At 32.2% G+C, this 15,175-nt stretch overlaps 1 protein-coding gene across 10 annotated transcripts in view; it reads right to left on the reverse strand.

Annotated features, from left to right (window-relative positions):
- Nucleotides 1-4,604: 4,604 nt before the first annotated feature.
- Nucleotides 4,605-15,175, reverse strand: part of LOC129278010 (sperm receptor for egg jelly-like) — a 37,331-nt gene continuing 26,760 nt past the window's right edge. For all 10 annotated transcript variants that reach the window (XM_064095109.1, XM_064095108.1, XM_064095110.1 and 7 more), the window contains 7 exons: nucleotides 14,916-15,041; nucleotides 13,506-13,673; nucleotides 12,630-12,881; nucleotides 9,616-9,718; nucleotides 8,555-8,872; nucleotides 6,235-6,383; nucleotides 4,605-5,449 (listed from right to left, as the gene is read on the reverse strand). In XM_064095109.1, coding sequence (XP_063951179.1) covers nucleotides 5,186-5,449; nucleotides 6,235-6,383; nucleotides 8,555-8,872; nucleotides 9,616-9,718; nucleotides 12,630-12,881; nucleotides 13,506-13,673; nucleotides 14,916-15,041 — 1,380 coding nt within the window. In that variant the 3' untranslated portion in view covers nucleotides 4,605-5,185. The remainder of the gene's footprint in view (nucleotides 5,450-6,234; nucleotides 6,384-8,554; nucleotides 8,873-9,615; nucleotides 9,719-12,629; nucleotides 12,882-13,505; nucleotides 13,674-14,915; nucleotides 15,042-15,175) is intronic.

The raw sequence follows: 15,175 nt of genomic DNA on the forward strand, positions 1-15,175 counted from the left end.
TATTTTATTCTTTTTTTTCAATGATACAAAGTTACAGATCGACAGACCGGAACGGATGTGCTACCTGTTGTATGATGTGTGTGCATGAGGGTTTTTGTGTGCGTGTTTTTGGGGTGGTATGTTTGTTAGGGAGTGTGGGGTGCGTGAAAGATTATATATATGTAACCTTCCTCTTAAGGATCAGAGTTTCATGAAAAAAGTAGTTTATTTGATTTGACATAATTTTGATATTAACATGATATAAATATTGAGGTAATTTTATTCTATATTATGTACTTTTTTGGGGGAAAAGTTATAAGAGTTTTCACATAAAAAAAAATATATATATATTTTCGGGTTAAAACTTAATGTTTTGAAGAAATTGTAGGTTATATTGATTTGAGATAATTTTTATATTAATTTATATGCTCTTATTTGTTTAGTTTTTTTATATGAGATACTTAAGTTTGTGAATAACTTGTTTCGCGATATTTGAAATTGTAAAATCATATTACGAGGAAGAAATAAAATATAATTTAAAACAAAAAAAAGAAAACCCCCCAAAAATCGCTTTAAATGCATCATCAGTTTACGTAATGAATATTCATGACATTCATAAAATTGTTTTCACAAGAAATTGCTTATATAACACCGTTATTTGTAATCAGATTTTGACAAAACTTTCACCATTTTGCACAATGATTTTTTTTCTATATATAATTAGACATAATTACTTTCAGCCCAGAGTACCTCCCTTTAATTCCAAAAAGTTTTTTATTGCAAATTCTTCAACCATTTAGCAAGGACAGTATTATTGTAGTAGTAGTAGCAGCAGCAGCAGTATAGTAGTAATGTATTAGTAGTTGACACCTTTTTTTTGCAGATCAGGGTAGCAGTAAATAATAGCAAGTTTTTAAACCTTAAAACATTTATCAAATCATATTCATGGTGGATTTAAGAAAGGAGAGAATTCAGTCATTGAATTCAGCAGCTTGCATATAATTTGTTGTGCCAAAATAATGCAACAATGCCGTAACATGATTTGTTAAATCTGATTTTGATGAAACTGAGTGCTCTGGGGCTGTTTTACAAGACTAGTAACCCCTTCATATGCTATTGCCCACATAACACTATGTAGCTGGCATAAAAACATGTTCCAGTCGTAGTTTAAAAAAATGAACATAACTTACAAACTGTTTTATGAAACACTCCCTAGCTGCAATGGTTAATTGCTCTATCAATCATAAGCTTATCAATACATATTTGAATCAAGTCCCCTTTTAATAATCAGAATTATACTTTTGCTTATATATTTAAGTCTGTAGAAGGAAGTAACTCAATTAAGAGCACAAATATAAGGAGTGTGCATTTCATACTTGGTATAGCACTTGGGAAGTGTAGGCAAAAGGTTGGTTTAATTATCAAACATCTTCAGGGGGTGTTTCACAAAGCTGTTCTTAAGAGCAAATTTAAGAACGACTGGTGAACCTTTCTTACACGCCATCTCCAATGAACATTTTGGTGTATACCATTTACCACAAGAAAGGATCACCACTCGCTCTCAACTTACAGCTTTATGAAACATCCACCTGAACTTTAGTTAATAATACAATTTTTTTTGTATTTCTTTAATTTCATGACAAAACATGCATATGCTCACAAGAATATCAAATCATAACTTTGACACAATTTGTTTCATATAGTTGGTCTTTATTCACCTTTTCTTCAACAAAGTTAACTAAATAACATGTCAGAATGTAAGGTATGAATGAAATAAGATATTGCAAATATTAAATTGTCATTATAATACAAAACTTTATCACCACCAAAAACTACCTTAAAACAAGGTGCGAATCATGCTATATCTTATAGCATAAAGATATTCATTTTGGAATACCTCTTGTCTATAATAATTGATCCAAACTAATGTCATAAATAGGAAAATATAAAAGAGACACATGTTGTGGGATTTACAATTAATATATAAAAAATCATGTAACAATTGCATTAAAATTCCTCTTTTGAAATAAAACGTAAATGATGTTCAACCGATCAATTAACATTTCAGTAAATTCAAGACAAACTTAATTAGATTTCATAGATTGGAGGTGGGGATGTCCCAGAGTTTTCCAACCTGTGATTGAGTTGATCAACCTATGCTAAGCATGGTGTCATTTTTCACATAAAATGACACAATTTACACTTGTCTTCTTTTTAAATTTATTTAAATATTGCTCTTCAGTTTTCACTTTGCCAATTCATCATGACAGATGAGTTACTTTCATTCTAGAAAGTAATCCATATATAGACACTATTATGCTTGATAAGAGAGGAAATTCCAAAGATATTTTAAACACATGCATCAGACTTATAGAGACAAACTTGTTGAAAGCATATACTGTACATTCACATTTATTTGTGTTAACTTATAGAAGCCTGATCTTAGTAAACTTAGCCCTGAATAATTTTTGGCCATGTATGATAAAAATAAACAGCCATAAATCTCTAGTCATTTGCAGCAAACAATACCTTGGGGAGAATGATGCAGAAAAGGGACAATTTTAATTTCAGTATGAGTATATTACTGTCCATCCTCTTCAAACATATATCATGCAGGAAAACTGGAAAATGAATGTATCTATTATTTACCAGACCCTTGTATTAGAGAATGGGAAGATAAATATAATCCTAACATACCCCAAACTACTTTGTATGCTGAATATTCTGTTAATTCTACCACTGAACAATCATAACAATATAATAAACTCTAGTATTTATAATATCTTTTCACAATACATTGGGTGGGATTCTGATAGCTTGGTTTAGTTACACCTGGGTTAACTTAGACCAAACTTTTATGGAGTGCCAGTTGTCAACTCATTCACCATTCAAAAATTATCATTATCCTGCTGCAAAAAGTTGTCCAAAATAATTAAATGAGTCCTGAAATGGGAAGAATGGGAAAATGAAAAAGTATAATGAATTTTAGTGAATTTGTTAGTACATTATAATTGCCATGAATATAAGAGAAGTATTATGAAGCCCAGCATTCCACAGAAGTGAGGTTTAAAATTCTAGTTTAGACGAGGGTTAAACATAGGTTTAATTATCAGAATACCACCCGTTTGTTTACAGTATTCTACATGAATGTATTTATTCTTAGGTTCAATCGGTCATAATACAATTAAATTTAATGAATACAAAGTTGATTGCAATTTAATAGATAATTTGTCTAATTTAGTTATTTGTCAAATTCTTCAGTGTACCTTAATTTCTTATCTAATCGTAGTCAAGCTCTTGCAGAGTGTCTTCCAATAATAAAGTAGTCAATTAAGATTCGAAACTGTTTGGATATGTACATAATCAAGTCAAATTACTGCATTGTTATTTGTTTCTTTTCTTTTATTATTTATATTGCAATGAATCAATTGAAATGATGATTGCTGATTGATCCATGGTACATTTGTTTCCCTCAAATTAACTGTTGCCAGTTTCAGTTGTATACTTTTAATTCATGTTTCTTTTTATATTCTTATACTGACCTGGATGGAGGTAAAGGGGTGTGGGAAGGAAGACCTGTGGGTCATGGTAATTTAGTTAACCTTTTCCAAACCCAGGCAGCCCCTTCATCTCTATTCCAGGTCCTTTGTAGTTTGTACTATGTCACGTATGTCCTATTGTTTATGTAATTTGTATTGTACTATAATTTATGTATATTGAAATGCCGAATTAATAATAATAATAATAATAATAATGCAGGAAGAATCAAATTCTGTAGCAAACACTTAATACTCATTCTACATATGACAGTAAATGTAATAGCAATGCTATATATCATATAATACATAATGCATGGATTGAAGAATTAATTGATGAGCATATGAATTGAAAATTTGATGAGCATATAAATCACATCTTTAAGAGCACAACATTCTTTTAAGCATCTCTATTTTATTTTACCATAAATGTAGAAAACAGTTTTAGTTTATAAAGTGATACTGGAAAAATAAACCTTTGCATAATCCATGCTCTAATAAATTATGATAATATTCTAAAATCATAAAAAGCTGCTCTTGAGTTCCATACTTATATTAATACTATAGGGAATTGAAATTGTTATCATTAACATTATCATCAATATCTTTATCATTAAGATTATCATTACCATTAATAATATCATTATCATTAATTTTATAAGATAATAAACATTATAAATATATTACTATTAATAATGTTATTACTATCATTATCAGATCTTTAAAAGCACTATATTCTTTTAAGCATCTAAATTTTCCCTTTAATTTTCCAAGTTATCATTTTCTGTATTTTTTAATTCATTTTACCATTATGTGGATAACAGTATTTTTTAGAAAGTAATTCTGGAGAAAAAACCTTTGCATAATCCATGCTCTAATAAATTATGCTAATATTCTAATCTTATAAAAAAAGCTAACCTTGAGATCCATATTTCATATGGATATTAATACTAAAGGGTATTGAAATTGTTATCATTAACATTATCATTATTATTATGATTGTTATTATTATTACCATTAATGATATTATTATCATTAATTTTATAATTAACATTATCATAAATATTATATTACTATTACTGTTATTATTATCATTACTACTATTTCATGAATGCATCAAATGAAAGTACTATATGTTTGAATTGTAAATTATTCTTTAAACACTTCCTTGTTGCAATAAGCTAATGTAATGAAATGTCTACAAAAATAGATATATGATCTTATGAAATGGGCAAATCCTTTTCAAAAAATGCTCAGATATGGTATTACTATGCTCAACAATACTATGTGTACAAATTCAATAGGATATAATGCAGCAAAAACTATCGAAGAGACAAAGACTCCTGTTTATTATTGCCCTGCTAAACACATACAAGAAAATGATTACCCATACAAAAGTTGCTTTAAATGTTTGTACAAAATAAGTTTTGTCTTTAGTTGTGCAGACAACTCATGAGATCATCAAACATAGATTCATGACATCAAAATAAATGTTTGAGAGGTGAATAGTTACAAATAAATTCATGCAATTATGATGATTTGACTAACCATTTCTGAACACTAAAAAATTGATTGTGAGCTTCACAAACCATGCCTGATTGATGCATAAAAATGGGGCAAAGCTACCATTTCTTATAATCCATGTTATATTCACCAAACTTGCTACAATGCTACCTATCAATGCAAATTTTTATCCCAATCAAACATCCCATACATATCAAAATTAGTAAGCAGTATGAAAAATAGCCTATTATGACCCAAAGGAGGAAGTGCAAGCCAGGATCTTCGTCATGATGATGAATGTGACCGCTTTCAACAGGCGTGGGATCATTGAAAATGGTGACTTGGCTCGGTGGGACAAGAACAGAGACTCCCAAGAAAGTCAGATGATTGCATTGGCAGTGGGTTGAGGAGGGATAAGAGAGAGGACCGACCTGTTAAGAATGAAGAATCATAAAAAACAATATGACACTTGATTATCAGCAGGCACCGAAATGACCAGGCCTTTTGTATAAAGGTCAAGTCCACCCCAGAAAAATGTTCATTTGAATAAATAGAGAAAAATCGAACAAATGCTGAAAATTTCATCAAAATCGGATGTAAAATAAAAAAGTTATGGCATTTTGAAGTTTCGCTTATTTTTCACATCTTATTTTATATCCGATTTTCATGAAATTTTCAGTGTTATGCTTGTTGGATTTTTCTCTTTTTATTCAAATCATCTTTATGTTGGGGTGGACTTGTGCTTTAACATTATCAATCCTAGATCATTCATTGTAGATGTTCATATCGTCCAATCAATCACAAATTATTATATCAATTAGTACATAGATTATCAATGTGACTGGCATATAATAACTAAGAATTAACATTACATTCTGAGCAATTAAACATTAATAGTATATGATGAACACGACAGTCAATAATGTATCTATTTGAAAGAAGGTGTTCAAAATTTGAAGAAAAAGAACAGGTAATGGCGAACTGATTTCAAGCTTAGAATGTCATTCATAATGTTAATGGTATACAGCCATTGGTTCCATTTCAAAAATCTTGTGAGCAATGTTTAAAGAAAGAGTATCAAAAACCTGCTTTCAATTAATCTGTCGCTAAAATCTCAGTAGATTTGATTATAACATTTGTTTTGGGAGTTTAATGAGATGGGGCGTTAACAACTAGATTTCAAATACTCTACAACCCATGAAGATAGATCCCATACCTTGCATCCTTCGCTGTCCCACTCTTCCCGGTCTTCATGCCAAAAATTACACTGTAATGTGTGCATGAAAACAGAGAGTGTGATGTTGTCGTCTTCATACTCTGGCTGATCTTTGCCATCATGCAACCTTATCATGATCCCATTTGAGGCTGCATCAAACAAAGACGAAAAAAATTGAAGATAAGCAGTAAAATTATTTTATGCTTTTAATCTTTTCGACAATGCAGGCTCGTCTTCTAGACAAATACTTCCTCCACCATGGTGTATATAATTTATGAATAATTACTGCCTATTACCAATTTTTTATTCATTTATTATTACCATTAGAAATAATATGGGGTATTGCAAACAAAAATGATGTAAATCATTTATAAACACTGTAAGGACTACCTGTTATTTCATTTTAAATTTCATTTACTATCATCATCAAATGAACCGTGATTCAAATTTTCTGAGGCGATTGATTATTTGTTTATTATTTTATTGATTTTCCTGCTTTTAAAGTGCAGTAAAGTTTAATTTCTATTATCAGTTTTAGTGAGAACGGATAAGAATCCAAACTGGTTGACTACTTGCATGTAGTACAATTGTTAAATCATGATGAGGAAAATTTACATTGAATAGAAAAGCATCCATTCTAACACTGTCCAGAGGAAAGTAATAATTTAATAAAATTAATTTGTGATTTCAGTCATAATTATATTGATAATATAATACAATAATACACTTCATCGAGGGTATAAGTACAAATTACATGCACGAGGACAAGGGACCTTTGGAACAGTGCTGCCTCGGAAGTTTTCAAAAGTAACAGGTGCATGCAATCATTCTAATGCTTGAGAAAAATGAAGTGCATTATTATTATTGTATGTTTTACAAGATAATGATGTGGCTCCTTGTTATTTGATGAACCATCCTTATTTCAAAACCATGAAGGTCAATGAGACTATTCATTGGTACCACTCATTAGCAAATTTTCCTGTTGGATTAAAATAAATGACTGGTCACATGCAGTAGTGTACGCAGGATTTTTTTAAAGGGGGGGGGGGGGGTTTCAAGCTGAGTGAAATGTTGACAACCAAAAATTGTAGGTCGTTTCCTACCCCCAAAAAAATTGACAAGCAAAAAAAAGGTCTTCACCACTAATTTTACGTTGTTTCGTACCTCAAAAAAAGGTCTTCAAATTTTTTTAGAGGGGGGGTGGATATCAAAAACAAGTGGAATGCCTCTGGCCGTCTCACCTGCATCACGCGATTCAATATAGCAGCAGTGCTGATTTTGAAAACTACTATAACTCGCACAAGATGTTCAGTGATACTTGGTTACTCTTATTTCCACGTTTTATGAACTAGACCAATACACTTATAGAGATATGATGGCAATTCAACAAATACCCCCAACGTGGCCAAAGTTCTTTGACCTTACATGACCTTTGACCTTGATCATGTGACCTGTAACTCGCACAGGATGTTCAGTGATACTTGATTACTATTATGTCCAAGTTTTATGAACTAGACCAACACACTTTCAAATTTATGGCTGTAATTCAACAAATACCCCAATTTGGCCAAAGTTCATTGACCCTAAATGACCTTTGACCTTGATCATGTGACCTGAAACTTGCACAGGATGTTCAGTAATACTTGATTACTATTATGTCCAAGTTTCATGAATCAGATCCATAAACTTTCAAAGTTATGATGGTTAATTCAACAGATACCCCCAATTCGGCCAAAGTTCATTGACCCTAAATGACCTTTGACCTTGGTCATGTGACGTGAAACTCATGTAGGATGTTCAGTGATACTTAATTAACCTTATGTATAAGTTTCATGAACTAGGTCCATATATTTTCTAAGTTATGATGACATTTCAAAAACTTAACCTTAGGTTAAGATTTTGATGTTGATTCCCCCAACATGGTCTAAGTTCATTGACCCTAAATGACCTTTGACCTTGGTCATGTGACATGAAACTCAGGCAGGATGTTCAGTAATACTTGATTAACCTTATGGCCAAGTTTCATGAACTAGGTCCATATACTTTCTAAGTTATGCTGTCATTTCAAAAACTTAACCTCAGGTTAAGATTTGGTGTTGACGCCGCCGCCGCCGTCGCCGCCGCCGCCGCCGTCGCCGCCGCCGTCGGAAAAGCGGCGCCTATAGTCTCACTCTGCTATGCAGGTGAGACAAAAATTAAGGGGGGGGGGGGTGTAACCACCCCCTGCGTATGCCACTGGTCACATGGTAGATTTCAGCCAACCATTTGATGAGGATCCACATCACCACTTTAAGAGAAGAATATTATTACAGATACATACCATTCAAATCATTCAAAGGGATATTCCATGTGTAATTAGTAGCACTATCTAAAGGTGTATTATCAACACTCAAAATAAGATGACTTCCAATGCAGCTTGGCTCCTGAATGTTGACACTGGCTGTACAGACAGACAGGACCACCAAGGGCTCAGTCTTAGCCGAGATTGTAAGGTAAAGGGCGCCCTCCACAGGCAAGGATGAGGGGTCAATAATAACTGAAGCCGAGGCATTCTTCGTAAGGTGCACCGCAGTGGGTTTGGTCAAAAGAGTGTCTCTCATTGGTATATGCACATCGATATCCGCAGTCAAGTCATGAACTGTAGTTGATTGAAATTAATAGATAGAACTAGATAGTTGATGTAATTATAGAAGTTTCAATAACTAACAAAATTACAGTACATGTATCTTCAATATAAAAACAATTTAGCATCATTAAATGCAGGCAAGTCATATTTTCATGCCCTCCCCCCCCCCCCCCATAAAGGGGGAAAGATGCTCTTAGATTCATGAAAAGAACATTTTGAATATCGAATCTACATGTATGTAAAAAAGATTTGGATTTGTTCTGAACTTTTTCATTTAATATCAAATAAAGGTTCTTTTATTCTCTGGAATAGAAATGAACAAAAAAAGAGAAAAACATGCTCTCAGATTATAGCACATCACTTTTCACAATTTCTCAAGCTTGATGATGCAGTTATACCAATGAAACTAACTCAAGGGCCCCGCGTCTTACAAAGAGTAACGAATGATCCCATCAACCACAACTATGGAAAGCAAGCAACGTCAACATCTAAAATTCATGTTTGTTCAAAATATTTGCTAGAAGTGATGTATAATCATGCACTCATTGTTTTTTGGAAAATTCAGTGTGCTTCTCTTTGTTTACAACAAAATTATGACATTGTTGGGTTTCCACATATTTCAAGATGATCAGATTAATCGTAACTCTTTGTAAGATGGGGCCCTGACTGATCAAAGATGGTATGTTATTCCGAATGACAATCCCCATCAGTGTGCCTGGAGTTTGGTTGGCATGACTGCAATGTTAATAACTTACAGTCGAGTACATGATCCCCTGCCAGCTGAATCTCTACAATACTGGACCGGACAGAGTCACCGCCAGCTGCCCAAGGGAAAGGGTTCCTACTCCATGCTGCCATCTGAAGAAGAAAAAAAACAGACCTTGGAATATCATTTTATTGTGTCCACATTTAAAGAGTTAGACAGATGCCAACTGCATTATTCATACCCATATATCATAGACCACATTATGGGGGTTTCAATTGAAAGAATAAATAAATTGCTCTGATTCATATTTGATGCATTCATGAATTTATACCTATTCAAGAGTTGGTAATAACAGAAAAGATATACCTTGTTTTCTACATTTGATTTTCAGTTGAATGATTGCAATATATTGTTGCAACTCTTACATATTTAGTTCTTGCCTATTTCATTTGAATGTGTGCAAGAGAAAATTCTTAATTTCACCTTCAATTACTGAAATATGCTAAAAATGTATAACTTTTAAATTTACGTTTTATAAGAGAGAGTGCACAGTTTGTCGATTTCAGAATTGTTTTTTTTCAACTTCATGCATTGGCCCATGGGCGGAAATCCCAGGTGGGGGGGGGGGGGGCATGTCTCCCATACCTTAAAATAGTAAGGGGGACACAATATCAAATGTCCCTCCTACTATTTGTGGTCTTTTATGATGGTAAGAAATACATCATTCAAAATAAAAATAAAACCAACTCGCTCATCTGGAGAAATAAATAAATTTGTATGAATATCATGTTTAAATTTAAAAACATTTTTAGTATGTTCCTATCTAACGAAGATAGCATAAAGAATAATATTTATTGCATCATGAGGAATCAACAAATACATTATGATCACTATCATTGTGACACTATGACCCTTATCAAGTCATGTTAACATCATGGCCTATTTAATGAAGATAACATAAAGAGCAGTGAAATCCTCTGCATTTAAGAAATCAACAATATGAAATTACATTAATAGTATCACTAACATTAATCACTACAGTATTATGACCATTACAATAGTAATATGATATTATGACCCTTATAAAGTGTAACATTACACAGTATGTTCCTATCTACTGAAGATAGCATAAAGAGCAGTAGAATTAGAAATTAAAAACCCATCAAATACATAAAACCTATTATTTTATCATAATAACATTATCAACCTTATTATGTCATGATACAATTATGAAATATGTTCCTATCAAGTGAAGATAGCACAAAGAGCAGTTAAATTGGAAACTAAAAACCAACTAAATATATTTAATCTATTATTTTATCATAATAAATTTATCACCCTTATTATGTCATGATACACTTATGGAGTGTTCTTATATAATCAAGATAGCATGAAGCACAGTATAATTAGAAACTGAAAAGCCACCAAATATAATAAACTTATTATTTCATCATTTATCACCCTCATTAAGTCATGATACAATTATAGAATATGTTCCTATATAGGGAAGATAGCATAAAGAGCAGTATAATTAGAAACTAAACACTTATCAAATACATCAAACCTTTTATTTCATCATAATAACATTATCATCCTTATTAAGTCATGATACAATTATGGAGTATTTTTCTATCTAATGAAGATAGCATAAAGAATAGCAAAATTAGAAACTAAAACCCCACCAAATACATCAAACCTAGTAATTTATCACAATAACATTATCACCCAAGTCATGATACAATTATGGAGTATTTTTCTATCTAATGAAGATAGCATAAAGAATAGCAAAATTAGAAACTAAAAACCCACCAAATACATTCAACCAATTATTTTATCAAATAATATCATTACCCTTATCAAGTCATGATACCATTATGGACTATATGGAGTATGTTCCTATCTAATGAAGATATAAATAATGAAAAGTTAAATTAGCAACTAAAAAAACAAAACAAATTTCATTATGAAATTATAGCCCTTATTATCACGACATGACTTCATTATTGAATAGGTTTCTCTCAAATGAAAATACAATGAATACTAGTGAGATGGGACCCACACTCTTGTCTTAAAATATCAAAAAATCTACATTATTTTCATTGTAAGTACAAAACTTGATATAGAAACAGGCCTATGTTCCTCTTTAAAAAAAAAGTGCCATAAATACCACTTTAACATGAACAATACATCTCGTCAAATCTGTATTATGGCTATATATATTATAATTTCCAGATATGAGTATGTTCCTGTCTAATGAAGATGCCACCCATATAAGTCTACACTAAGATTAAAACATGTATCTTTGAGAAATAAATCTACATGGCGATTATTATCAAATGCATGGATTTTTATGATTCAACATATTAATAAATTTCCCTTTTCCGGTGGGGAAAGGGTCTGATTGATTGATTTTGAATTTTGTATTATTTGGTCGTTGTTTTTTTACATAGCCTAAAATACATGCAGAACAAAGAAATGAGAGCTGAACAAAAACTTTGTAACAGACCAATAGACCAACAGACTTAACAAGAAAAGTGATCTCTAGGTCTCTGACGAACTTTGTTCAGGCGAGACAAAAATAATATATACACCTTCTTCTGGATGTCAAATGTTCTAGGGCATTCTGTAATAGCAGTCATAACATGGACTGGTTTGAAAAAAAAGGAATGCTCTCCAGGATGTGGGGTAGTAAAGAACTAAGAGATATTGTTTGAGGTCGGTAAACAGAGCAGCAGGTAGGAGGGCACCAGCCCCATCAGGAGGATCTAGCTAGGAATTCCGGTGGGTGATGCAAAACTGTTCTTTTTTTAATTATGTACTCGGTTGTATTTGTTAAGATCTCTTTTTTTTATTTGTTTATATTTGTTGTTGTTTGTACATATATATATATATACATCCAAAGGAACTGTTGCTTGGCTAACGCCATGAGCGTCTCTGGACGGTGTGTGCGCTCAATAAGATATCACAATTATTATTATTATCATTGTTATTATTTACTGCTATATAAAACTAAAGTAGAAAATTATCATTATCCCCACCATCAAAAATATCGAGTAAGATTACCTTGATGCTGATAACTGTGTCGTGAACATGTTCCATACTGTGATGAATATCCTCTGCCGAAGGCATTCTAAAGCTACCAGTGGTCTCTGACCCCCTGAAGGTTGTCTCTGCCAGCTTGTCCTTGCTGATACTACCAACTGCTAAGCTCAGCATAGGAGATGTTATGATGGTAGCTTCTTCACTGGGAATCTTGCCTGCAACTATTGCATCTTGAATGTCACTGGTCGTAGACATGGCAACTTCCATCAAATTCTTTAAGGAAATATAATATTGGCATGAAATGGTTGCATACATTTATAAAAAGCAAGAATACCTCTAAGGTTAACTATCAAAGCCACAAAATAATCTGTTATTGTGGCAATACAAATGTCTGATATTGATATTACATATATCACCTACTATTGGTGTGTGAATGTATGTAATAAGACTTTAAGATCCAGTCATGTCTGGCCCCCGTTTTTTATTTCATAATTATGATAGTAATGTCAATTGAAAACATGTTCATATATCAATATCGATATCTAATTTTCTTGTAACAAAGGTCATGTGTCATGAAGAATTGAATGCTTGAGATAAATAAATTTAGTTTGAGTTTTTTGTAAGGGCAAGAATTTAGCTAATTACATGTAACATCTCTGAAAACTTAACAGCTTGTAGATGACACTGCCCGAAGCAATGGCTGTATCAAAATATTTACAATGATGTCATCTTTAAACATCAAATAACAAAGTTCAAATAATTATTGTAAGATTCAAAAGCCTTTCCATATTCTGGATGATGTTATAGAAAAGGTTCACTACAGAGGATTTGTCTTCAAATCTCTCAAAATTATAGCATTGACAAAAGGAAATAAAGGCTTCGTCTCAAAGGCATTACCTTATAATGATCTTCTTGTAGGTTATCCTCTGCAGAAATTAAGATGTTTGACAACCCCTCAATCAGAATTCTACCAGCAGACTCAATATCTTCCTGAGCTTGGGTGTAAGACCCAGATTTTGAATTCAGGAATAAGGTCATTTCAGTAAGAACACTTACAGCTTCCATCTAGTATGGGAGAGGGGTAAAAAACATGACTTTAAGGAGGAGATGTGTAAAACTAAATCATTTTTTCATACTTTTATAGTGTCAGAACACAATGCCAAAAATCTATGCATCTAGTCTATGTAAGGGTTGTAACATTATAAATTTAGAAAAAAATTTGAATGAATGCATTGGGTGGTATTCTAATACCACGCACATATTAAATGTAAACCATACTTTTTATGGAATGTACGGTATGTTCCTATCTAATGAAGATAGCATATTAAAAGAGCAGTAGAATTGGTAATTAAATACCCACCAAATATATTAAACTTATTATTTCATCATAATGACATCGTTACCCTTATTAAGTCATGATAAATAAATAGAGTATGTTTGTATCTAATGAAGATAGCATATCAAAAAAAGCAGTAGAATTAGAAACTAAAAACCCACCAAACACATTAAAACTATTATTTCATAACAACATTATCGCCCTTATTAATTCATGATAAAATTATGGAGTATGTTCCTATCTAATGAAGATAACATGAAGGGCAGTAAAATTGGAAACTAAAAACCCATCAAATTCATTGAACTTATTATTTAGTAACAACGTTATCACCCTTATTAAGTCATGATACAATTATGGAGTATGTTCCTATCTAATGAAGATATCATATTAAAAGAGCAGTAGAATTAGAAACTAAAAACCTACCAAATACAATTGTTTTGGAGTGAAAAAAGTCTAATGGCCCATATTCTGATGTCGGGTTTATCTTAGACCATGGTCTAACTCTGTGCTGAAATTATGGGAAGCCAAAAATGTCAAAAGTTTGTGTACATTGCATGTTCCTTATGTTTACTGCACCCTTTTCTGATTCTTCAATGGAAAAGACAACTATCTTATTTGTCTTTCCCCAGACAATTAAGAATAATTTAAGAGTCAAATGAGCTGATATACTGAACCTCAACTGTTAAGAGATTAATGTCAGAATTGGCTATCCATACTGAAACCACAACTTGAGACCAGAGTTTGAATTAAACCCGACTTCAGAATAGTATACAATACATTCCAATGAATTTTAGCTAACATTAGCTCAATCACGATTAATGTTGAATAGAGAAGCCAAAACCTAGCATTCTACAGATGTGTGGAATAAAATTCTTTTTAGTCTCGAGTCAGCCCAAGTCTAATTTAATCAGATGGCGTTATCATTTTCAATTATTTCATTCTAACTAAATGATTGCATAGTCTCTATTTACCTGTACATTGGTTAAAATTTCTTGAGTGTTTCGAGTAATACAAGCAAGAGCAGCAGAGTTCTGTAGCAGAGAGGTCATTGATTCTATTGGGATAGCAGCAATAGTGTCGATGAAAGAAGAACGAATCTGTGAAAAAGAATAAGGAGACTGCACTCATAAGGGGGTATTACCGGTATACAAAACTTGATACCAAAGTGTACAAAATATAGCCATTAGCAACTGATTGATGTTAGGGTCAACATTGCTATTGAGGTTGAAAG

This window comes from Lytechinus pictus, chromosome 2, assembly GCF_037042905.1.
Source record: "Lytechinus pictus isolate F3 Inbred chromosome 2, Lp3.0, whole genome shotgun sequence".
Lineage (NCBI taxonomy): Eukaryota > Metazoa > Echinodermata > Echinoidea > Temnopleuroida > Toxopneustidae > Lytechinus > Lytechinus pictus.